At 36.8% G+C, this 26,167-nt stretch overlaps 1 protein-coding gene across 1 annotated transcript; it reads left to right on the top strand.

Annotated features, from left to right (window-relative positions):
• The first annotated feature begins 6,818 nt into the window (after nt 1-6,818).
• Nucleotides 6,819-23,898, top strand: LOC113093036 (NACHT, LRR and PYD domains-containing protein 12-like). The gene is made up of 9 exons (XM_026258859.1): nt 6,819-6,949; nt 7,064-7,242; nt 12,994-14,865; nt 19,070-19,243; nt 19,637-19,810; nt 20,902-21,075; nt 22,355-22,528; nt 22,616-22,662; nt 23,037-23,898. The coding sequence occupies exons 2-9, from the start codon at nt 7,082-7,084 to the stop codon at nt 23,576-23,578; spliced, it is 3,318 nt and encodes a 1,105-aa protein (XP_026114644.1). The 5' UTR covers nt 6,819-6,949; nt 7,064-7,081; the 3' UTR covers nt 23,579-23,898.
• The last annotated feature ends 2,269 nt before the right edge of the window (nt 23,899-26,167 follow it).

The raw sequence follows: 26,167 nt of genomic DNA, 5'->3' as shown, positions 1-26,167 counted from the left end.
TGACAGTGATCATGATTATGATGAGAATGATGACAATACCACCGAACACACATTACAACGCATTTCGGGGAGAGCATCATTCAGGGACTGCTTTGCTAACTCACATTTTGGGTAAGCAAACTTGTAGATAATAAGTAACAACAAACAAAATTTTTCCTTACACAATTTTATTACACAAAGCATATGTACAATCATTGAGTATTCTTAATTCTTTTCAGTTTTAATGAGTAATATTCATTTTGAATTTCCAGCAACTTAATTTGCAATTTGAGCTTTTTTCTTTTAAAAGACTAAATGTGATCCTCAGTGGCTGTGCCCTGTGCAAATCCAGTGTCTTGTGAGGCAGAAGCTCATCTGGAGGACACACGGAGATGTCCTGAGATGATACAGGAGAAGATGCATCTGATGGACCGGATCCTGAATTATCCACACTACATTCACATGCAGAAAATATTAAACCGTGCAAACATGTTTATTCAATTCATTGTGGGGACTGAAATCCTATCAATTTATTAAAAAGACACATTACATGCATACATTATTACATGCATAATTTTCTTCTTACCATCTTTGTAACTCAAATAGAGGGATTGGCCATTGCAAGTATCTCCTCTACTATTTCACCAATCTCAGACAGAGGTTTACATGGAGGGCCCCCACCTGTTTGACAAGAACTCAGCTGCTGACCACATGGAGACAATCATATAATATAAAATGGTTTAATAAGCTAAAATAAAATGTACCTGTGGCTCACATGCTTTCTTTATATGCTGCAATTTCCTTGCGTGTTGTTGCCAACACATTGTAGAAAAGGTGGTATCCTCACAATTATATTCCTTCTTAGAGAAAAATGTTATATTTGAGGATTTCCAGTCAGGATTTAGAACGTATCATAGTACTGAGACTGCTCTCCTTAGAGTTACAAATGATCTGCTCTTATCATCTGATCGTGGGTGTATCTCTCTATTAGTTTTATTGGATCTTAGTTCTGTGTTTGACACAATTGACCAAAACATTCTTTTGCATAGACTTGAACACTTTGTTGGCATCAGTGGAAGTGCATTAGCATGGTTTAAATCGTACTTATAGGACCGCCATCAGTTCGTAGCAGTGAATGAAGATGTATCATATCGATCACAAGTGCAGTATGGAGTACCTCAAGGCTCAGTACTAGGGCCGCTACTCTTCACGCTTTACAGTAGGTGGCCAGCCTTTCTGGGGCTTACCGCCACGTGTACCGCCGCGGCAGTACCGTGGTGGTAACTGTAATTCAGCCGCCTGTTAAAATCATTCGCGAAACTACCGCCAGGTAGCGCAAAGGGACGGATTGCGAAATGAATGTAATTGTAAAATGAGATAAAAGGAGGAAGTAAAACAACAATAACATTATAATATAACATTGTAACATTTAAAAAAAACCAGTTTGCTTTACAATTTGTTAATTTTTAAAATGTAGGATAGTCTTAGACTACAGTCTACTGAACAAAAATTAAAAGACCTTAACACAAAGGATAATATGCCTGCTATTTTTATTAAACATTAAATAAATATAAGGCCTATATTATATATACAGTATTGTTCAAAATAATAGCAGTACAATGTGACTAACCAGAATAATCAAGGTTTTTTGTATATTTTTTTATTGCTACGTGGCAAACAAGTTACCAGTAGGTTCAGTAGATTCTCAGAAAACAAATGAGACCCAGCATTCATGATATGCACGCTCTTAAGGCTGTGCAATTGGGCAATTAGTTGAATTAGTTGAAAGGGGTGTGTTCAAAAAAATAGCAGTGTGGCATTCAATCACTGAGGTCATCAATTTTGTGAAGAAACAGGTGTGAATCAGGTGGCCCCTATTTAAGGATGAAGCCAACACTTGTTGAACATGCATTTGAAAGCTGAGGAAAATGGGTCTTTCAAGACATTGTTCAGAAGAACAGCGTACTTTGATTAAAAAGTTGATTAGAGAGGGGAAAACCTATAAAGAGGTGCAAAAAATGATAGGCTGTTCAGCTAAAATGATCTCCAATGCCTTAAAATGGAGAGCAAAACCAGAGAGACGTGGAAGAAAACGGAAGACAACCATCAAAATGGATAGAAGAATAACCTTAATGGCAAAGGCTCAGCCAATGATCACCTCCAGGATGATCAAAGACAGTCTGGAGTTACCTGTAAGTACTGTGACAGTTAGAAGACGTCTGTGTGAAGCTAATCTATTTTCAAGAATCCCCCGCAAAGTCCCTCTGTTTAAAAAAAAGGCATGTGCAGAAGAGGTTACAATTTGCCAAAGAACACATCAACTGGCCTAAAGAGAAATGGAGGAACATTTTGTGGACTGATGAGAGTAAAATTGTTCTTTTTGGGTCCAAGGGCCACAGGCAGTTTGTGAGACGACCCCCAAACTCTGAATTCAAGCCACAGTACACAGTGAAGACAGTGAAGCATGGAGGTGCAAGCATCATGATATGGGCATGTTTCTCCTACTATGGTGTTGGGCCTATTTATCGCATACCAGGGATCATGGATCAGTTTGCATATGTTAAAATACTTGAAGAGGTCATGTTGCCCTATGCTGAAGAGGACATGCCCTTGAAATGGTTGTTTCAACAAGACAATGACCCAAAACACACTAGTAAACGGGCAAAGTCTTGGTTCCAAACCAACAAAATTAATGTTATGGAGTGGCCAGCCCAATCTCCAGACCTTAATCCAATTGAGAACTTGTGGGGTGATATCAAAAATGCTGTTTCTGAAGCAAAACCAAGAAATGTGAATGAATTGTGGAATGTTGTTAAAGAATCATGGAGTGGAATAACAGCTGAGAGGTGCCACAGGTTGGTTGACTCCATGCCACACAGATGTCAAGCAGTTTTAAAAAACTGTGGTCATACAACTAAATATTAGTTTAGTGATTCACAGGATTGCTAAATCCCAGAGAAAAAATGTTTGTACAAAATAGTTTTGAGTTTGTACAGTCAAAGGAAGACACTGCTATTTTTTTTAACACACCCCTTTCAACTAATTGCCCAATTGCACAGCATTAAGAGCGTGCATATCATGAATGCTGGGTCTTGTTTGTTTTCTGACAATCTACTGAACCTACTGGTAACTTGTTTGCCACGTAGCAATAAAAAATATACTAAAAACCTTGATTATTCTGGTTAGTCACATTGTACTGCTATTATTTTGAACAATACTGTATGTGTGTGTAAATGAGGTGCAGGTGTGGCAAGGAGATTGACTGAGGAATGATGTGCAGGTCTGGCAGGGTGATTGTGATGCAGAGACTCATGGGAAATGTAGTTAGGGTGTGGTGCAACAGATAAGAGGTGCTAGAGTCCGAGTGACATCTGGTGGTGACATCCTCTACAAAAGTTCATGGGCACTCCATGTAATGATCGTGACAATACCTTGTCTTCTTTGAATAATTGACATTTTCCAAAATTTTCAGGTTTTAGGGTGAATTGGTCTTAATCTGAAGCCCTTGCACTGACTGTATTTTGCCCTGCCTCAGCTTTTCACCCTTTTACTATGGCCTAAGTCAGGTATTAGATATTTAGCAGTTCTATTTCCCCGAAATTTAAATGGCTTAGTAAGAGTTAATTTTAATCCCTTAATGATGAAGATTTCCTGTGATATGGATAGATGGGCTCCACTCCATATGTCAATGGCTGGAAAAGTCAGTCTAATTAAAATTAGTTGTAAAATGAGCCAAGATTGAATTATTTATTGCAGTCTCTCCCATTACAAGTACTGCTTTACTACTTTTAACATTTTGACAGAATATGTACAATTTTTATTTGGAATGGTAAGCGTCCTCGGATGCATGCTAATAAGTTGCAGAGACCTGTTGAGAAAGGTGGTTTAGGTTTATTTTATTATTATGCTTTCAATCTCAGACACCTGGCTCATTGGTCACTGCTAACTGAGCAAGCTCTCCCGTGGTATACAATTGAACAATCTGTCTTCCCTCAATCTAATTATTGGAGAGTCTGTCCATCAAATTGGATAGCGAGGTGAAAAACCATCCTAATATTTCACATTTGCATACAGTTTGGGTAAAGATTTCCCGTGTGTGTAGCTCTGACCCTTACCTGAATACTTGTTCGAGTATATGGTTGAATCCTTAACTGTGTATTAATAAAGTCCCCTTTCTATGGAGGGAATGTATTAAGAAAGGTGTCATTATATTAAGTGACCTTTATGAAAATGGTAGTCTGAAGTCATTTGAATATTTACATCAGAAGTATGGTATATCTAGATTTCAGTTTTTCTCTACTTTGTACTACTTTTGGTTCTATTACACAGCTTCCTAAATTAGCCGTCATTCATTATATGATAATGTCAGCATATGGGAAGGGTCATGAAGCATCAACATACTACTCATTCAAAATCATGGTGATGGAGCATTATTAGCTTTTAAGAAAATATGGGAAAGAGACTTGAATTTAATATTTGATGATGAGGAGTGATTAAGTTTTTAAAAATGTCAAAACGGCATCTATGGATGCAAACAAATGAGCGTTATACAGTTTAAGACCATTTTTACTGGACCCCTTCCAGACTGTTCAGGCTTGGGTTAAAACATACACCATATTGCTGGAGATGTAAGACTGAGGATGGAGACTTAACTCATACCCTCTGGTCCTGTACAAAAATTCAGGGTTTCTGGAAAAGGGTTCACGAATACATTTGCACCATTTTAGATAATCAGTTTTCACTATGTCCTCAGTTGTTCATATTAGGTGGGTGGACAGACAGTGACATAAGAGACAAACACATAAGGCACTGGGTACAAACCAGATTAATGATTGGCAGACAAATTAGAAGATCAAAAGATGCTAACAGTTTAGGGGAAGGAAGTGAAGATGAAATCATTGCAGAAAGCCGGGAGGGTGAAAGTGTGTCTAGGTTACGTCGAAAGATGACATGTGGAGGGGTAAGTGATGTGTCCGGGAGTGAGTGAGGAGTGAGGAGGAAGTGATCCGACGTGTGGAGTGGAGTAACCAGAACATGATCAGTAGAGCAATGTCGTGTATAAATAAGGTCCAGTTGGTTGTCTGATTTGTGAGTAGCAGTAGTTGACACTCGGTTGAGATCAAAAGAGGCAAGCAGAGTGTGGAAATCAGCAAACAGAGGTTTATCTAGATGAATGTTGAAATCTCCAAGCATAACTAGGGGAGTACCATCCTCAGAAAAGGTTGAGAGCAACACATCTAATTCATCCAAAAAGTTACCCAGTGGCCCTGGGGGTCAATAGACAACTACAAAATGTATTTTAAAAGGGTAGGTAACAGTAACTGAATGAGATTCAAAGGAGCTGTTGATACCCAAAGATGGTAAAGGATTAAATTTCCAATCATTAGAGATGAGCAGACCAGTACCTCCACCTCTTCCAGTCAAACGGGGGGAGTGGGAAAATGAGAAATTATTGGAGAGTGCTGCAGGTGTAGCAGTGTCTTCTGGTTTGATCCAGGTCTCTGTTCAATTTAATAGTTTGTATAATATTATTTAAATATTTAAAATAAAGTTGTATTTTTTTAATTATGTTTTTGGCCAGATAAATGTTCTTTTGAGTAAAAATTTTCTGGATCTGTACTTTCACTTGAGTAAAATTTTGAGGACTTTTCATACCACTGCCAATATCCGATTTCCAGCATGAACAGATCATGGCTCTGAACTGACCCATATACACAAAAGAACAGTATGAACAGGGTTTCCAGGCTTTCACAACAAAATCTGCCCAATTGCTTCTCAAAATTAGTCCAAAACTAGCCCAAACATGTTCAGGGAGGTAAACATCATGTTAGTGAGGTTGTGTCAACTCATAGAGTTGAAAAACAAGCCACGGCAAAACTGGAAAAGCAGGCTAATTCCGCAGGGAAAGTGTGGATTTGAACATGGAGGACATAAAGTAGGACACCATTTGTGAATAAAAATGTAAATTAATAACAAAACCGATATTATCGCTTGTGGGGTCAGAGTCATAATACCCAAATATAATGTTTTTCATATGTACGGAGAAGCCTGGCAAAATCTTACACTTGACAAACACACCAATATCATCCCAAAGTTTCTGAGTGTAGTGACATGACCAAAATAAGTGTACAGTTTCTTCAGCTCGAACAAAAAGAGCATATAAGATCAATGTCAGATTTAAATCTTTGTATAAACTTCTTTACAGGGTAGAACCTGTGTATGAGCTTAAAATAAATGTCTTTCACTTTGTCTGTGAGAAAGAATTTTCATGGTAGAGACCAGATTTAATCAGATTTTAAACATTAACAAAGAATGAAGCATATTTGAAGAGCCTGTTAAATTTGTGTGACTGAGGTTTTTTTTTTTTTTCATTGTGTTTTTCTTCTTTTGTAATGGCATATTTTTGATAGTTTCTGAAAAAGTTAAGTTCAGTTTTATAAAGTTAGGTTAATTTTTACTGAACCAAATGCAATTCCATACTTGTTAACATGAGCGTGTATGTGCCTTAGATGTAGCTTACAGTGGTGTTGTGCATTGTGACCAGTTGATGAGTAAAGTATTTTTTAAATGCATTCAAAAAATCAGAATAATTTGTAATAAACAATTATTTATTATTTAATAATTATGGATTTAATATTTAACTTAGTTTCAAAAGCATCAAATATGGATCAGATAAATTTTGATTGATGTCAGGTTATATTTCACACACTTTTAAAACAATTCTCTATTTCTCCTGCTGGTGGTATAGCGATGAACCCTTCATACTGCTAAGTTATGTGACTGTTACCATTACTGAGGTGAGTTACTTAATCTTAAACAAATCAAAAACACACCCATCACAGCTTGACATGCCATGACCTGCATAAACACACCCTCTATAGGAAAAAAAACCACATACCATCAGCAGAACAAGAAAAGCACGGAGCAAAATGGTGTTTTTTGAGATCGACTTTGAAAACATCACGTCACAGTAAGTTCAACAATCAGCAGTTTTATATCATAATATTTCCTCTAAAGTTTTCTCATGTGTATCTTTAGTACAAATTAAATAGTTGCCATAAATACTGCTTTATGGTTGGAAAAGGACAGTGCTAACTTAAAAATGAGTCTCTGTGAGGGGAGAAAAGAGGAGGAGGAGGATGTCGTTCACTACCAGAACCAGAGATCATCATCTCCGGACCCCAGCTGTGTGTCTATGAAGAGTGAGGAATCCATAGGGCAGCCTCCTAATCTGTGTGATGGAGTTGTGACCTTTAACCCAAGGTGAAACTGTATCCTCAAATTTTTCTACAATATTTCTGTCATGTGTCTATGTAGTTTTGTTTTAGGTTCAGCATCATTACGTTTAATCCCAGTGTCTTTGGTCATTATACTCACTCATTGGTACATTGATTAATCTGACTTGTTCCTTATTTTATCATCCATTTATTCTGTGTATCCATATTCTCCTGTTTGGTTCGGTACCTTGTCGTTTCTTGTCAGTCAGTGTATGGTTTTGGTTTACATTCCTGTTCATATACCTGTGTGCCTTATTCTTTTTTTTCCTCTCTCTAAATAGACCCTTACCTCAGCTTTACTCTTTGCAACCCATGTGACAGTGTCATTCTCATTGTAAAATAAGTAATGAGATACTGATCATTTTAGAAAAATATAGCATTTTATAGACACAAAATTTCACAGTTTAATCAAGGAAACTTTGTCTAACTGTAATTTTAATATTGAATCTTCCTTTATTATGTCTTGGCTGATTTTGAATTGGGTTTGAATAAAATATGTTTCCATTCAAAAACATTGTTCTTTGTGTTGTTCAGTAGGTGGCCAATAAAAATGCCTACAACCACTGTGTGTACCGCCACCGCAGGGCCACGGCTTTAACTGAATTTAATTTAATTAATAAACGAGTTTCACAATTTGAGTTGAATTACTGAAATAAATGAACTTTCCCACAACATGCACCTGTGTGTGTGTGTGTGTATAAATATATATATATATATATATATATATATATATATATATTAGGGGTGTAATGATACGCGTATTCGTATTGAACCTTTCGGTTCGGTACGCGGTACGCATTATGTACCGAACGGTCCGTTGAACTAATTAATTATATAAAAAAAAAAAAAAAAGTGAAATATAATGATATGCGTTCAACAAGGTAGCCCAATAACCCACACGACGTAACAGGCAATGCCCCTGACACCCCCGAAGAAGAAAAAAACACCAACTTATATGTTTATGTTAGGCTACTCAGTCAGGTGCTCACTCACTCAGCACGCGCTGAAGGCTCGTTGCAAAATAGCCAATGCGTTTAACAGACCAGAAATAGGAGATCCTCCAATAAACAACAGGTCTGGTGTTTGGGTGCACTTTGGATTCCCTGTAAGCTATAATGGTGATGGCAAGAGAGTGGTGGATAAAAAAACAACGGTTGCATCTGCTACATGACAATAGGGTACACCAGCGGGAATAAAAAAAATAAATAAATAAAAAACAGCGGGAATACTTGAAACATGTCAACTCATTTACACCGACATCACCTTAGTGTGTCAGTATCTGGGAAAAGACGAAAAAAAGGAGAAACATACATGCAACAAACTATCCCCGCAGCATTCAGACAGACATTTCCAACTCACTCAAACAGGGCAAAAGACTCACCCCGGCGATTGGAAGGCTTCATTTACGTTACGGTTACATTATAGCCGCGGATATGAGACCTTACTATTTACCATTCATTCTGTCATCACCATTATAGTTTACAGGGAATCCAAAGTGCACCCAAACACCAGACCTGTTGGTTATTGGAGGATCTTCTATTTCTGGTCTGTTAAATTCATTAGACATTTTGCAACAAGCCTTCAGCGCGTGCTGAGTGAGCGAGTGGCTTAGGGGCCGTTCACATATTGCGCCTAAAAAGGCGTGGAAAACGCTAGGCGCGTCTTTCTCCTCTCCAAAGCGCTCGGGCAGAAGCGCTCATGAGGCGTCTGTCCTTGCTAAGCAACAATGACGTGCTCTCTCCAAGAAGACGCGGAAATTTCAGCAAAGGATAAATGGATTTGCAGCTCTAAAAATCGCTTGCAGTAGGCTAGCTCTGCTTCTAAATTTATTTCAAAATTGCAATCCATATACAACTATGATCAGCTGTTCCTTCATCTTGGCTGAGCTTTCAACGTTGTTACGGGAAAGGATGAAGCTGATTGGTTAGTTCTTGTCACATGACCCGCTGTGCGCTTGCGGCATTCTGAAAAGTTGAGATGTTTTTCCATTTTGCTGTATCTAAAACGTACTGAACCAAACCGTGACATCAGTGTATCGTATCGAACCGAACCGTGAATTTTGTGAACCGTTACACCCCTAATATATACACACACACACACACACACACACAGGTGCATGTTGTGGGAAAGTTCATTTATTTCAGTAATTCAACTCAAATTGTGAAACTCGTTTATATATATATATATATAGTGAGAAGAATGAAGAGCGCATCTGTCTTGTGCAAACACGCATTGATAGTTTGGACTATCTGGAGGGGTTGGGGTTTGAGGGTATTTCTGTATAGCTTGTGTGGGTTAAAATAAAGGTGTGAATCTCTTGCTCCTTCATATGGAGAGTTTCTGATGAGTATTTCAAAATTGCTGAGCAGGTTTAGGCAAAGTATCCATTTTAGGACAAATGCTTCGTTTGGTTTTGCAATTTTTGCAACGGCATACAGAGTACAGAAGAAAATGGATGAAAGTGTCATTTCTGCATTACGGGACCATTCTGAAAGCAGAATTTATGCAAACGTATAAAATGCTTTAAAAACTTTAACAGAGATGTTTAGAGGGAATTTAATAGGGCTGCCCCCCCATAAATATGTTTTAGTTGCTAGTAGTCATTAATTTAAGTAATTATTAAACTAATCTCATGTTTATATTAAATTAACACTGTGTCATCCATAATAAACCTTAAAAAATTTTGCGCTCAAGAACACGCATTAAGTTTGCCACAAAGCACAGGCAGAAATAGAAACAAGATGACATTCACGGTGCTGACTCTACCTTCTGATTACATAACCAGATTTGCTTTGTTTTGAATTGAATCATTTAAAAGTAACATTTCAAGCTTTCTGTAGATATATTTCTCATGTATGTATGACACCCCAATTTTAAAGTTATTTAATTATCAGTCTCCCTGTCATGCATGCACATTAATAATTTTCCACACAGACACATGAATGTGAATATTAATAGGGCACATTGCTTTTAGGTTACAGTATGGGATCTGTATTAAAAATCAATTTTCACAAGTCTACAACAGAGACAGATGCAGTTATAACCTGTTAAATGAAGGCAATGTGAGGTTTTAAAATGATCTAAAAGGCTGATGCTGATCCATTTTGTTGAAAAGTTGTTCTAGATCAAAATTAAATCAATGCATGACTCATAAACTTGTTTTAATAAATATCTTTTGCATTAAATGATAAAGATACAAAACAGGTTAAAGGGGGGGGGGGGTGAAATGCTCGTTTTCACTCAATATCATGTTAATCTTGAGTACCTATAGAGTAGTACTGCATCCTTCATAACTCCAAAAAGTCTTTAGTTTTATTATATTCATAAAAGAAAGATAGTCTGTACCGATTTTTCCCGGAAAAACACGAGCGCCTGGAGGCGTGACGTGTGGGCGGAGCTAAAGAATCACGAGCGCCAGTTGCGTTGAGAGCGTTTGGAAGCTGTGACAGCTGTGAAGGCTGAAACTGAACGAGAGCAGCAGCAGCAAGGACTCGCTCCGAGTGGGGCTCGAACCCAGGTCTCCGATGGGAGGTGGACGCACTAACAAGGAGGCAGAGATATTTTAAGCAGTTTTACTCACCGCCTGTGGTTCCAACACACAATCGTGACCCTTTTTCGTTGGGATTGCATCATCCTTAAGAAATAAACGATACGCAAATCCGTCGTCAAACTGGGCTTTGTTTGTAAAACAAGCATTTTAGAAATGCAGGGAACAAACACAAACACTTGCACAACTCCGTTGATGCTCTGTAAAAATAAACTCCATCCACTGGTCCCTTAATGCTGTTTTTTCTTTGGTAATCTGTGCAGGGTTGTCTTGCCCTGGCAACCAAAAACACACTCCTTTTGTGACATTTCGCGACGCTCTCGCTCTGATCAGTGAAGTCTGTTGTGCTCTCAGTGCTCTGCTATATGTGAGCGCGCGCTCTTCCGGCAAACGTGCCCTCAGGACCCATATAAGGAAATTCCGCTCCATCTAACGTCACACAGAGCCATACTCGAAAAAAACTTTCTGAAACTTGTGACAAACCGGAAGGAGTATTTTTGGAACAGAAATACTCCTTCAAACGTACAACTTAATTTTTGAAACTTTGTCCATGTTTAGCATGGGAATCCAACTCTTTAACAGTGTAAAAAACTCAGTATGCATGAAATAGCATTTCACCCCCCCTTTAAGTTAAATTTCATTGTAAAAAATAATTATAAATTTGCTGTAAACTGCAATTAAGATTGCAGTTTCATATTTTGTATATGCATTACAAATGTAATTATTCTTTTTACATGCAAATTATACAAAGTAAAAACCAAACAAGATTTGTAATGAAAATAAAGTATGTAGACAAATAAGAATAAATGTTCCACATCATATGCGCCATACAAATCTTGCACTCTGATATTTTAAGGAATATTATACACTTCTGTATTTAAATGTGGATAGAATTTTTTACTTTTTATTAGTTTTACTTTAACTGCAAAAGCAAGTAAAGGCGGCTCCTTTTGAAATCACTTCATTAATTGACAAAAATGGTCAATTAATGAAGCTCTTTTTTTTACATCATGTACACACTTTGTTGATTATAATAAAACAAATTGTGTTTAAAAGTGAGGATGTTATGCGTTATGTAATTTATTAATTTCTTGTTTTGGTTAGGCCTAAATAATGGGAACAAAATTATACATTTTTACTCAAATAAAATAAACAATTCAAACAGATATCTTTTTCCCAAGTAGTTATCTGTCAAAATAAAGTCCAGGTAACGATTAACAAAGTATGTGCATGTCAAATATGCATGCTGTTTTATTGAAGAATTTTTTAAATGTAAATTAAAAATGTACTTCTTACAAATATAGGCTTAATATGTGAGAATATTAACACTTTGCATATAGATCCATGTATGTAGCCCAGCTCACTAAAATAGCCTACCACTTTAAACGCTCCAATGAAAAGTAACACAAAATATAACACATAATTCATATTATATACATGATACTGCACACCTGTTAAATTTTTCAAATCTAAAATATGGTGTAATATTGTGTAGCTTAGATAAAATATGAGCTCAGGGTCTTGACATCCTACTTGAATTCATTATAAGAAATGCACATAACTTCATAAGTAGGCCTTTAAAATTTTCTGTGAATATTAAATATTTTAAGTACAGTGTTTTTCTTTAATTTTCACCGAATGCCGCCATCAAATACACATCGCTGAATCAAAGTTGATGGTTATTTGTGAAAATGTGCTTATGTTTGATAACTTGTGGTTAAAGCGCTACTCGGCGGTCAAGCCAACCAATCTACACTGAAATACAGAGGGCCTTCCCTCTGGAATCATTTAGACCCTGCTTTAAAGACTAAAACCACTCTAAATTCTTTCAAAAGAGAGCTGAAAATAATGTTAACACATAAAAATAAGTTTATCTTGGTAATGTATTTATTAAAATTTTTGATGTACTGATTGTATTGTATTGTTTGACCGTGTAATTGTACGTTCATTTAATGAGATTTTGGGGAGGTGGTTTCATAAGACCTTATGGTTTTCTCACTCTCTCCCGCACAGTATTTTGTTTTCTTTTTTGCTTCAATGGATTTGTAAAGTTGTATTTCGAATGTTATATGTGCAAATAAACCTTCAAAAGCTGCAAATGCACTTTGCAGATGCGGTGGAGGCGGCGACGGTAGAAAGCGCACACTGGTTGGCCACATACTGTAACTTTTGTTTCTGTTGTGTTGATAGAGATGATCAGACAAGAGAGCTGTTGCAAGATTTTCTTGAACCAGATGATGTACAGAGAGTCAAAGACCATCACAAAACCAGAATGAAGGACAAGTATGAGAACTTAGTCGAGGGAAGCAAATTACAAGAGACTCGAACCCTCCTGAACAGGATCTACACACAACTCTACATCATTGAGGGAGAGTGTGAAGGAGTGAATGAAGAACATGAGGTTTTACAGATGGAGAAAACAGCCAGGAAACAACACTCACAAGACACTCCAATCTACTGCAATGACATCTTTAAAGCCTCCGCTGAAGCAGGATCTGAGGAGAAAGAGCAGATCAAGACTGTTCTTACTAAAGGCATCGCTGGAATCGGAAAAACCGTCTCTGTGCAGAAGTTCATTCTGGACTGGGCTGAAGGAAAAGCCAATCAGGATGTAGATTTCATGTTTGTGCTTCCATTTCGAGAGCTGAACTTGATCAGAGATCATCAGTACAGTCTTCACAGACTTCTGCTGGACTTTTATCCTGAACTTCAAGATCTGGACTCACTGATTTATGAGGAGTGTAAAGTTGTGTTCATTTTTGATGGTCTGGATGAAAGCAGAATTTCACTGATGTTTTCAGACTCTCAGAAAATTTGTGATGTAACTAAGACTTCATCATTGGCTGTGTTGATGTCAAACCTCATGAAGGGAGAGCTGCTTCCCTCTTCTCTCATCTGGATCACCTCCAGACCAGCAGCAGCCAATCAGATCCCCTCCGAATACATCCACCGTCTGACAGAGATTCAGGGATTCACTGAGCCTCAGAAGGAGGAATATTTCAGGAAGAGAATCAGTGATGAGCATCAAGCCAGCAGAATCATCTCACACATCAGAAGAGCAAGAAGCCTCCACATCATGTGCCACATCCCCGTCTTCTGCTGGATCTCATCCACTGTGCTTCAGAAGCTCCTGGAAGAAGATCTGAGTGTAGAAATCCCTCAAACTCTGACTGAAATGTACATCCACTTCCTGCTGATTCAGATCAACATGAGGAAGCAGAAGTATGAAGAGAGAGATCCAGAGAAACTCCTGAAGTTCAACAGAGAAGGGATTGTAAAACTTGCTGAAGTGGCTTTCAAACAGCTGATGAAGGGCAATGTGATGTTCTATGAGGAGGACCTGATTGAGAGTGGCATAGACGTCACTGACGCCTCAGTGTATTCTGGGATTTGCACAGAGATCTTTAAGGAGGAATCTATTATTAATCAGAGGAAAGTCTATAGCTTCATACATCTGAGCTTTCAGGAGTTTCTGGCTGCTTTCTATGTGTTCTACTCATATGTTGGAAAGAACCATGTATTTCTAAAATTGTGGGCTGAAAATTATAAATATGATCATGAATGTGGATATAATAAGCAGTTGTTTGAATTATCTCTGTATGGGTTACTAATAACAGCAGTTGATCAAACACTTCTGGGTGAAAATGGGCACTTGGATCTTTTTTTGAGGTTCCTGCTGGGTATTTCATTGGAGTCCAATCAAAAACTCTTACGCGATCTACTGACAGACACAGAAAACAGCTCAGAGACCATCAGAGGAACCACACAGTACATTAAAGATGAAATCAAGACAAATGACAGTCTCTCCGCTGACAGATCCATTAATTTGTTTCTCTGTCTGCTGGAAGTGAAAGATCAGACTCTGTACCAAGAGATTCAGGACTTTGTGAAATCAGAAAAACACTCAGAGAAGAAACTGTCTCCAGCTCACTGCTCAGCAATAGCCTACATGCTTCAGATGTCAGATGAGGTGCTGGATGAGATTGATCTTATGAAATACAACACGTCAGATGAGGGAAGAAGGAGACTGATACCAGCAGTGAAAAACTGCAGAAAAGCTCTGTGAGTATTCAGTTATGTTATCACAGGGGGAAATATAGTTTGAATTAGTTTAATTTCAGCTGCAGACAAATCATAACTATTTTTATTTATATTACACAAATGTTATAAATGATATTTTCATTACACAGAAAGTCAAGTGACACCATTTTGGCAGGGGCTTTTGCCCACCATTGTCTGGTTGAGCTATACAAAAGTACAAAACAATCCCTGTGGTTTAACTTTAATGTAAAGTTGACACACTAATTATTTATTAATTATTAATGCACACACACAAAGGAAAGTTTGTTTTTAACACGGCAGCAAATTTTTGCTGTGGCACCCATGGAGCAGTTGGGAGTTTGGTGCACAGTTTAGCGCACTTTTGAAAAAAGATGTGGGAGTGTGTCCAGATAGCAGGTTGACGATTTTAGGTGCTGCACTATTTCTTCAAAAATTTTGCTACCAGTTGCTTCAAAAATAGACAGCATCTTTTTGATATTGCGGCCAAATCTGTCTGAATTCTGCATTACTTGAGGATGTGCTAATCGCCTTCATGATATTGATGATGATCTTCTCAGAAAAGAAGGAAGCAAACTCATTGCATTTAAAGTCCGAGAGCATTTCACTGGGAATCTGACTTGGGGGGTTTGTCAGTTTCTCAACAGAGGCAAAAAGAGTATGGGTGCTGTTTAGGTTACACTCATTGAGAAGAAAAAAGTTTAGTGTGGCTAGTTTCACATTAAAAGCATGAAGGCTGACTTTATAGATGCTATAGTGAATTACAAGTTTGTCTTCCGCCACATCCATTCGGCTTTTCTGCATTTTATTTTCATAGTCTGAACTGCTGTTGATCTTCTCCAAACTGATTTCTGTCTGCTATTTTTCTTACTGACTCCTATATAGCCTCCTATTATTGGTGCAATATCATCAATAACATTCTTAACTTTTGAGGGAATCCTTGAAGGAATCAAGAAGAATATCAACAGAGTCTGCAGAAATGCTTGGTGTTAAAGATATAGCCTCCATAAATAGTACACTTGTGTTCTCGTTTATGCATCTCCTTCTGACAGAGACAGATCTAGATTAAGTGGTAGCAGAGGTCAATATATCAAAGAAAATACAGAAGTGATAAGATAATTCCTGTAAGTAATAATAAACAGAATGCGTGGGGCACCTTTCAGCACAATCCCTAGATATTCGAAAGACAAGTACTGACCAAATGACACTTGCTTGCATTGATAGACATCTTTAAATAGAGCAGCTACACCCCCACCTCTCCTAACAATCCTGCAGACACTCATGTAAGTGAAGTTAGGAGGGGCTGCTTCATTTAGGATTGTTGCACTGCAGGCTGTCTTCTAGCCATGTTTCATTTAGAAACATAAAATCCAGATTATTTGTGGTTATAAAGTCATTGATTAGAAATGATTTATTTTTTAGTGAGCGAATGTTTAAAAGTGCTAACTTGATGGCAGTGCTTTGTGTCTTTACATCAATCTTAGTTTGATGCATAATAGGCCGCAGATTAGATGAGTTTGCCCTTCGGCTTGAGAAGGCCTTAGACTTTCTATCACGTGATAAAACTGAAATAGAGAAAGCTACAGGCACACTGGGTTCCCGCTTGTTCAGTAGGCATTTGTGAATGTTGCTGTTATTATAGCGGGGACCTGACACATATCACTGAGAGCTGCTATCAGTTGTTTTTAGTTCACCCTCAGCAGATAGAGGGTTTGGGCTCTGGCGTTGAGGCAGTGGTCGAAGAGCTCTCATAGGAACAGGGCCCATAGGCTTTGGTGGTTTTGGGGCCTGTCGTTTTTTTTTTTATATATATATGGGGGCTGGTGCAAAAGAGTGTGAGAGTTTAGTCCCAGCATACACCAATTCCTCCATTTTATGTGAAAAGCACAGAAGTGGAGATGCTAGAGAGAGAGAGATAATGTGTCTGGTGAGATGGGCTGTGTCTCTGGTGTTTCCGGTGGCTGTGATATGTTGTCCTGGCTTCCCTAGCTGTTTTCCAGAAAGTCATCCCTGGGTGCTGAATCTTGTAGCTGTTTTGATACATCACAGTCTGTCTGTGAGGAGCTCTGTGGGCAGGGCTCAGTAGAGATAGTGATATTGTAGACACGGTGTTTCATATGAAAAGCCTGACACATTGCCATGGAAACAGTAAGGGGAACATTCTAAAATAATGGTTGCCTTAAAAAAATCACTCTGGGGGTGCCGCTAGAATATTTTAAACTCACCACCGAAAAGTTTAAAGGTTCTTTGGTGTTTCCATGTTTTTTTATGTGTGTTCCTGTGGCTCAGTGGTAGAGCATTGAGTTGACAAGCTCAAAAGTTTGTGAGTTCGATTCCCAGGCAACACATGTTAGTTAAATAATGTTAGCCTGAATGTACTGTAAGTCGCTTTGGATAAAATAATCTGTTAAATGCATAACTTTAATTTTAACTTTAATTTCTTCAAAACAAAATAGAAATCGAGTTATAACATCATTGAAAGACAACAAAATGATACTATGGATACTGTTCATGTCACTATTTAAAATTGCTTATTTCTCTGGATTTAAACATTCTTCTAAACATCATGTAAGTCAATTAATGTGAAGTCAATTAATCAGAATCCATGAAATTAGGCATAGATTTATTTGGTTTCAAATGTTTATTTTGTTATAAGTTTTTATTCAGTAGTTGGTTAAGTAAACCAAAAGATTGAAGGGTGATTTTTTTCAAGATAAATAAAAAAAACTTTGAAGCTCCAAAAGGACACCAAAGAACCCAATGATATAAAAGGAGCCTCCTAAATACTGTTGCAATTCAAAGTTCACATCTAGCCAAGTACAGTTTAAATCCCCGGATGTGTTCTTGCTCCACCCCTTTTATCAAGGATGTATCCAGAGGTGACTTGTGCAAACTTGAGACAGCCATAGAGAGGCTTGTGAATTCCCTAGTTGTTTTTATAAATAATTGTTTAATTTTATTAGGTTGTGGATTTAAATGTATATTAAGGCATTCTCAAAGAATGAGTTGGTGTGTTTATTTTGCGCTCTTAATGTTTTATAGTTTCACCCCTTCATTGCTGTGCAATTTTTTTTCTGCATTGTGGGGATTTGTAGATTGTACACATAAAAATGTTCAGTATTTTAATTTCCCATTTATTTCCTATGGTCTGTAATTTTTGACCGAAAACCATGAGTCTAACTATATTTTTATGATTACTTAGCTGTTTTGAATCATGCCCTACATTTTTTTTGTGTGTGTGTGTGTGTGTGTGTTCACATACAAAGTGTCATAAAAGTCACCAAATTACATACCATTCTGGTGAAGCTACAATTTTTTTAAATTCTAAATGTAAAATTATCTGGTCAAAAAATGGCTAAAGACAGCAGAAGGTTTAAAACTCAAATATGCAGTTTATTTATAAATACAGCACCTATTTGAAAATTTGCTTTGGTGATTTCTGAGACTTGAGCTCCACGCGATCACTGGGCCCTCAGTGCTCATGTATTTCCTGAGAGCAGACTCATCTCAGCTAGTCATTTTGACGTTTGCCGTTGACTCTGATGTCTCTGTAGTGGTTAAACATGAGATATAATTTATTTTGGGTAAATCTAAAAACAATCTTTGATCTCATAAATCTACTATTTATTCAAAATATTGTTTTGGCTGGGGACAAAGTTATGTTTCATAAATTATTTATTTATTCATCTGATTACAGCGCTGACTTTGTTGCATAAATCTGATTGAATTGTTTGCTTTTGTCTTATTTCCTATTACAAAAGTGTCTTATATTTTATAGTTATACCTTTATAATGGCTTTTAGTGTTCATTAAAACTTGATGTTTGACAAAAAAACAGTTATGTTTGTCATATTTAATTTGATTACATATTCAGTGAAGATAATCAGTTTTAATGCATTTGTAAATGAGATATTAGTTCTTTATGAACACCTTTATAAACCCTTTATGTAGAGTTACCAATAACATTTGTTACAGAACAAATAAAATTACGACAAAAGGTAAACATGACAATAGACAATATAATACAAAGATCAAATCTTGCAAAACAGTCCTAACTATTCTTACAAATTTTTTATTCTTTCCAAAAATGGTGTTGCAGTCAGCTGAGAATGCAGTGGTAACTGCAAGTGATGTTACTGGCAAAATGAAGTGCAGGTAACTCAGAGTGCATGGATAGAACACAGATAACATGTCATCCTCTGTTATAGACTTGCTGGATGTGGTCTCTCTGGTCAGTATTGTGAAAGTTTGTCTTCAGCACTCCAACCATCAAACTCCTGTTTGAGAGAGATTGACCTCAGTAACAATGACTTACAGGATTCAGGAGTGAGGCTACTCTCTGCTGCGCTAAAGAGTTCACACTGTCAACTGAACATACTGAGGTCTGACTTTAACATATACAAATATATGTAATAACAATTGTAATAGCGTTTGTGATTACAATAAATCTTAAATGAAAATCAGATCAGCAGAAGTTGTCTGCATGTATGACATTCAAATTACTGTAAAAGGTGGATTAGATTGCTGATATCTTCTGTAGTTTGTGTAGTGCTGATTGAACCAAAGTAAATAGTAATGAGTTTCAGGTATTACTGAATTGTAAAAGTGCTTACATAAATGCTGCAGCTACTGTAGAAAAATATCACTGTAATTTTAGCACCGTGACTAGAATGTAAACAGAGAAGTTTAATAATGTAATGCTGAGCTAAATGCAGTAGGGATGATGATTTATGTGTCTCATCACAAACTTTCAGACATGTCATTCTCTTTTATAGGCTTACTGGATGTGGTCTCTCTGATCGACACTGTGAATGCTTGTCTTCAGTTCTACAATCATCAAATTCCAGTCTGATAGAGCTGGATCTGAGTAATAATGATCTGCAGGATTCAGGAGTGAAGATGCTTTCTGCTGGACTGAAGAGTTCACACTGTCAACTGAACATTCTGAGGTTTGACTTTCACATTCACGTACTCACTATGTTGAAATATGTGTATGAATAAGTGTTTCAACTACAAAACCCTGCATTGTAAAATCAAACTTAGCATGAGTTTGTCTTTATTTATTTCATACATGTACAACAGTTCTAACTGAGAATTACTAGAGGTTTAGCTTTAGATAATGTTTTGTTGAAATAGTAGTTTAGATTTTATTATAATTAAAGACCCACTATTTTGATCCTTGACACTTCGTAATATATTACCAAGGTGGATCAGGAAGAACTGGATCATAGAGCACAGAGAGGTTAACAATGGCTTCAGTGGCCATAACAGGATTGGCAGACAGTTTAGAAACAACATTTTTGGCTGTAATGGCTGTCCTTTTGGCTTAGGAAAGGCAGAGAGTTCACAGACAAACTCCATAGTTGTGACAGGACAGGCAGACTTAACATTAACATTAACGTTACCATAGTAACAATGGTAAATATGACCACTTGAAGAAATCAGACATCAGCTTCTTATTCTCACAATCGTGTATTTATTTAGTAACTAATATTATCTGTCATAAATCTCGTTTCGAGAGTTTAGCTCAGCGTATAGCCTATATCATAAAATAATTATAATGGTTTTTGATCGGGAGCTTTTCATTCTAAATGTGACGTATAGGCTACTGTAGCTACAAACAGACTCGACTGAATAAGCAGGCTATTTTCATAACGTGCTTTACAAATAAATAAATAAAATAGAAATAAATTATTTCTGTGTGATTCATTTTGAGTCCTGATAAATTAATTCATTATGATCAATGTATCACTTATCCTTTAGTAAAGATGGTGTTTCTGTAACAAAGGGAGTGATGAAGTAGATTGAGGACAAATGTTCTCGACTCCCTCCTGGAGCTACATCAGAAGCGATTGGGAATCATGGCTTTTGAAAGTCAAAAAACATATACACAAAGAAAACCAAATTAAACCCTGTGGCTCATGATGATACACTGATGTGTAAAGACACAAAACAATCAGTCTGTGCAAGAAACCAAACTGTACTTATATAGTTTTTTACCTCTGAAGTAAATTACTTTCTGCTTTATTGTTCTGTTTAGATTGGTCATCTGTAATCTCACTGGTAAGTGCTGTGAAAGTTTGTCTTCAGTTCTACAATCATCAAACTCTTGTCTGAGAGATCTTGACCTCAGTAACAATGACCTGCAAGATTCTGGAGTAAAGCTGCTCTCTGCTGGATTGAAGAGTTCATATTGTCAACTAAACATACTGAGGTTTGTGTTTCATAACTATGGCTAGCAGATATTTCCTGTGTCAAAACACCACTGGTACCAAACACAGTCCTGCAGTGTTTAGCATTGGCACTAATTAAATGCATCTAATCCAGCTGATCAATAAATCATTCAGTATTATTTGAGAAATACATGTTTATTTGTTTAAGCAGTGTTGGAATTAAACTTTGTGGCCTTCCAGGAGTTAAATTTATCACCCCTGCTCTAATATTTCACTGAAATATTTGGACTTTTAAACTTTAACTTTTTTTTGGATTTCAGACAGAATTTTACACATCTTAATTTTTAAAGACCCCTTACCGATATCTGAACAAATAAATAAATAAATCTGAGCTATATAATGTACAAACATATATAAATACTGCTGTTGAACTTTCAAAGGTACCAAAAGGAATCTCTTTCTATTTTCAAACTGCCTTCTTGCATAATTATTTGTTCATCACAATGGTGTCCAACCTGAAGTATTTGTAATATGTAAGCTCCTGGGTTTGGTGTAAAAAAAAAGTTATTACCACTTTATTATATTTGTTTGTGAGGTGTGCTGGTGGCCACTCAGGTCTAAACTGTATCACAAATGCAAATTCATAAATGCACATGATAGGACATGAAAGGTTCAAAATCAGTAGTCTTTTCTGCACAAGTTTCTCGTATCAGGCCATTGCTGGGGTAACTGCAACATTCAGTATCAATTTGATAAATGGATTCAATGTCAAAACACCTTTTATGTAGTCTCTTCTGAGAAAAAAAAGTCTCTTTCCCAGAAAAAAGTGAGGGTAATCCTAATAATCTGAGTGATGCTTATGTGTCTGCCTTATCAGGTTATTAAAAGGATATATCTGCCTTTAAATGGACTAGAAGCTTTATGGAAGTGTCTAAACTTCCGATCATCAGCTTTGACATCTCTTCATCATTTTTTACATAAATTTATTTTCCAAATTGTTTAAACAATTGTAATTTTTGGTTGCATTATATGCTTTGATCTGTTCGTTTTTGTTCATGCAAGCTCACAGACAAGAAAATAGACTCATTTAGAAGAAAACAGCCCCAACAAGCCTAAGTAAATGTTCAAATAACTTTCATGACTCTTTATATTTCTTGGAAGTAGCAATTGGTACAGTAATGTGTGTTTGTTTGTCTTTCCCCTCATCATTTTTTTGGCAATTATTACATGTAGAGTGTACAGATACAAATATTTCTGTACATGTCCGATTGTCAAACCAAACAGAAGTCACATGGACTGTTGTTGTGTGTGTGTTTGTAGGCTGTCTGGCTGTATGGTGACAGAGGAAGGATGTGGTTGTTTGTCTTCAGCTCTGACTTCAAACCCCTCAAACATGAGAGAACTGGATCTGAGCTACAATCACCCAGGAGAGTCAGGAGTCAAGCTGCTGTCTGAGATACTCAGCCATCCAAACTGCACACTAGACAAACTCAAGTATGTTAAGCAGAAATAATCGCACTGCTCTGTGTGTGTGTGTGTTTACTGATCATATCAGAATATGACATTCTGTGTGTTTTATAGTGTGGATCATGGAGGAGATTTCAGGATTACAGCAGGGCTACACAAATGTATGTCTGCACACACAGACACACTTTTAGTGATTGTTTTTGTTTTGATATAAATGTTCTGGTAACATTTATAATAAGGTTCATTAGTTAACATTAGTAAACTCATTAGATTACATGAACTAACAATGAAGAATACTTCTAAAGAATTTATTATTTATTTTTTAATACTTAGTTAATATTAATCTCAACATTTACTAATGTATTGTTAATATGAAACATGGACTAACTGTGAACAACTGTATTTTCATTAGCTAACATAAAGTTTAATAAAAACTGTAATAAATGTTTTGTTCATTGCTCATTCATGTTAGTTATTACATTAACCACCATTAACTAATAGAACCTTACTTAATATTTGTTCTTTTTTTATTTAGATGCCTGTGATCTCACACTGGATCTAAACACAGCAAACATTCATCTTATTGTTTCCGAGGATAACAAAAAGGTGATAAATGTGAAAGAGAATCAGTCATATTCTGATCATCCAGAGAGATTTGATGAGTGTAGTCAGATTCTTTGTCGAGAGAGCCTGTCCGGACGATGTTACTGGGAGGCTGAATGGAGTGGACATGATGCTGATATGTCAGTCACATATAAATGTATTAGCAGGAAAGGAGGAAGTGATGATTGTTGGTTTGGATCCAATAAAAATTCTTGGAGTCTGATCTGCTCTGATTTTGGTTTTACTGTTCGTCACAATAAGAAGTTCACTGTCATACATGTCCCTTTGCGCTCCTCTAAGAGAGTAGGAGTGTATGTTGACATGTCGGCTGGCACGCTGTCCTTCTACAGCATCTCTGACACACTCACGCACTTACACACATTCAGCTCTACATTCACTGAACCTCTCTATGTTGGATTTGTAGTTTGTGAGGGTTCCTCTGTATCTTTGTGTCATCCTGTGAAAAGCTGGTGAGCTGAAAACCTGACTAAAAATGTATTCTCTCACTTCATATATTTGTCCTGACAGTTTCCCAGCATTTTTTGCATTTGCAAGACATCTGGCTGGGTTTGTGTACTTTTACGCTCAAGAGAGTCTCCAATTACATGAAACATATTTGGTGATTTGTTCTTTGCTAATTAGGTCCGGAATTATGTAAAATATTACATGTTTTGTATGTGCTCTCATTGTTCAGTTGTCTATCTTGATGACTATGATCAGAATAACTTCTCATGCTACATTTACATCTATTACTTTTTCATTTTATCTAGTGTATATTTAGAGTGAATGTCAATAAAGCCTATCTTGCTTAAATAGTGGTTGTTTGATGTTGGTGTCAGGTCTAATGGCTGATTGTGATCTGGATTTTGAGACCCAACAACCTTGTTGAGTTGCCAATGATGTGAGAAATGATGCTTAACAAATCTCTGCATCACTTTAACCAGTTGCTTTTAAAACAATTCAGATTCAAAGCAATCAAACTCTGCATCTTTGATTAGTTTTATTTTTTTTAATTCAGTTTTAATGACAAGCAGATGCATGCATTTAATGCTACTTAATGCTTTTTGGCACCAATGGATACTTAATTTTTGCAAATTGTACGATTCTGAGTAATCAATTATATTTAGAAGTATACGGATATTGTCCAAATAATATCTAACTTTTATAAAATCATTAGGAAGAATTTTCTTCCAACCTGCTAGCAAGTTTAAATGTAAAATATAGCTGAGACACTGTGAGCACGAAGCCTGTAGTGTGCACAGCAAAGTTTTAAATGCTTAGTGTTTAATTGTTGCAAAATCTTACAGCACAAGGAAGCTTGATTTCATATTTGATTTCAAACTGAATTTAATTTACAAAAAAAGACACGTACACAGTAATAAAATTATAAAAGCAATGACCTGAATTAACTGTCAAAATATGAAAAAAAAAATGAATTTTTATAAGCAATTATTTAAGAGCCAGTATGTATACAGTATGTTAGGATTATTTATTTAGATAAATGGAACATCAAGTAGTATATATATATACTACAGGGCCATTGAATGCTTGAATCTGATTGGCTGACGAACATTCTGAGGTGTGCAATTATTTTCTGGGAAGCGCACGGCAAACGTAGTTCCCGGCAGCTCTCTGGACCATATTACAGTTCAACATCACTTCGCATGGTTAACAGTAATAACGGTCATGCAGTTTACACAAAATGGTGTTACTACTGCCCTGACGATTTTATCGGTTAGTCTATATAGTGTAGCAACTTAAAAGTTACACATGTTTACACATTACAGTTACACATTGTTGTGTATTCTCAACAACTTTTTTACATCACAATCCTTGGACTTTTTATTTATCACTGAGACGTGGGTAAATCCTGGTGAACAAATGGCCTATGGGGATCTGACGTCACCAGGTTGCAACTTTCTAAATTCCCCACGAACTTCAGGACGTGGAGGCAGTGTTGCTACTGTTTTTAAGAACTCTTTTAAATGTAAAAGGCTGCCTATGGATACGTATTCCAGCTTTGAGGCCCAGCTGTTAAAAATTGAAATGATGATCCCTGTTTCCTGCGTACTCGTTTACAGACCTCCTAAATTTAATAAGGATTTCATACAAAATTTTTCGGATTTCCTCTCTGGACTGGTATCTCGAGGTGACAGACTCCTTATTTTTGGGGACTTTAATATCCATGTATGCTGTCCATTAACCCCTTTGCGTGCAAACATCGCTGACGGCCCCAGTTTATTATTGTTTCACTTTCACAGCACATTAAACATCACTGTCTTACTTCATCTGGACAAACTGTGCATCAATGGAAAGTTTAAAGACTCAAGCTTCGATATTTGACCAATATTTTGATAAAACATTGTTGCAGTGACAGATATTTAGTGATTTATGTCAGGAGTGCAAAATAATAAATCCGTATTATGCCACATTTTGAATAGAAATTCACAACTCACTCATATTCAGTCACGTCAGCAGCGGTTTATTTGTGTTCACAAAGACTCACTGAACAGCGTCAATAAGGATTTACAGACCAAAGATGCATATCTGCGGAGATATATGGATATATTTACTGATGTTTACTTCATATTTCTTCAGACAGAATCGTCATTTCTATTCATTTTCCACGGATTTACGCGATCAGATGATAAACAGCCTCTCCCAGCGATCTGTGTGTGCGTGCAGTAGTCACAGCTCGTGCGGTGTGTGACTCAGACTCTGATTGGGTCTTTCAAACGTCAATCTTAGAGTTTCATATCTGGACACCGCCCCATCGTGTCACATGCTTCCTGCACACTTCCTGGTAGTTATCTGGCCAAAACAACACTGAAACACCTCTGTACACACAAAATATCCGAATAATAAACCCGCGATTACGATAGTAAAGCTTGGTATGAGAATTTCTTGAGATCTGGGGCGTTTTTATAAAAAAAATCGAAAATGTACATCGGAAATGCTAACTTGTGCAGCGATGAAAAAGGCTACAAATAACATATTTTTACAACAGTAAACGACCAAATTCCACCCCTGATCGCTAAAGGAAGTTATTATAAACACTCGATC

The sequence above is a fragment of the Carassius auratus genome, unplaced genomic scaffold (genome assembly GCF_003368295.1).
Source record: "Carassius auratus strain Wakin unplaced genomic scaffold, ASM336829v1 scaf_tig00214833, whole genome shotgun sequence".
In the NCBI taxonomy this organism is placed as follows: domain Eukaryota; kingdom Metazoa; phylum Chordata; class Actinopteri; order Cypriniformes; family Cyprinidae; genus Carassius; species Carassius auratus.
Note: the sequence above shows the minus strand (reverse complement) of the source record. Positions and strands in the feature narration are given on the sequence as shown.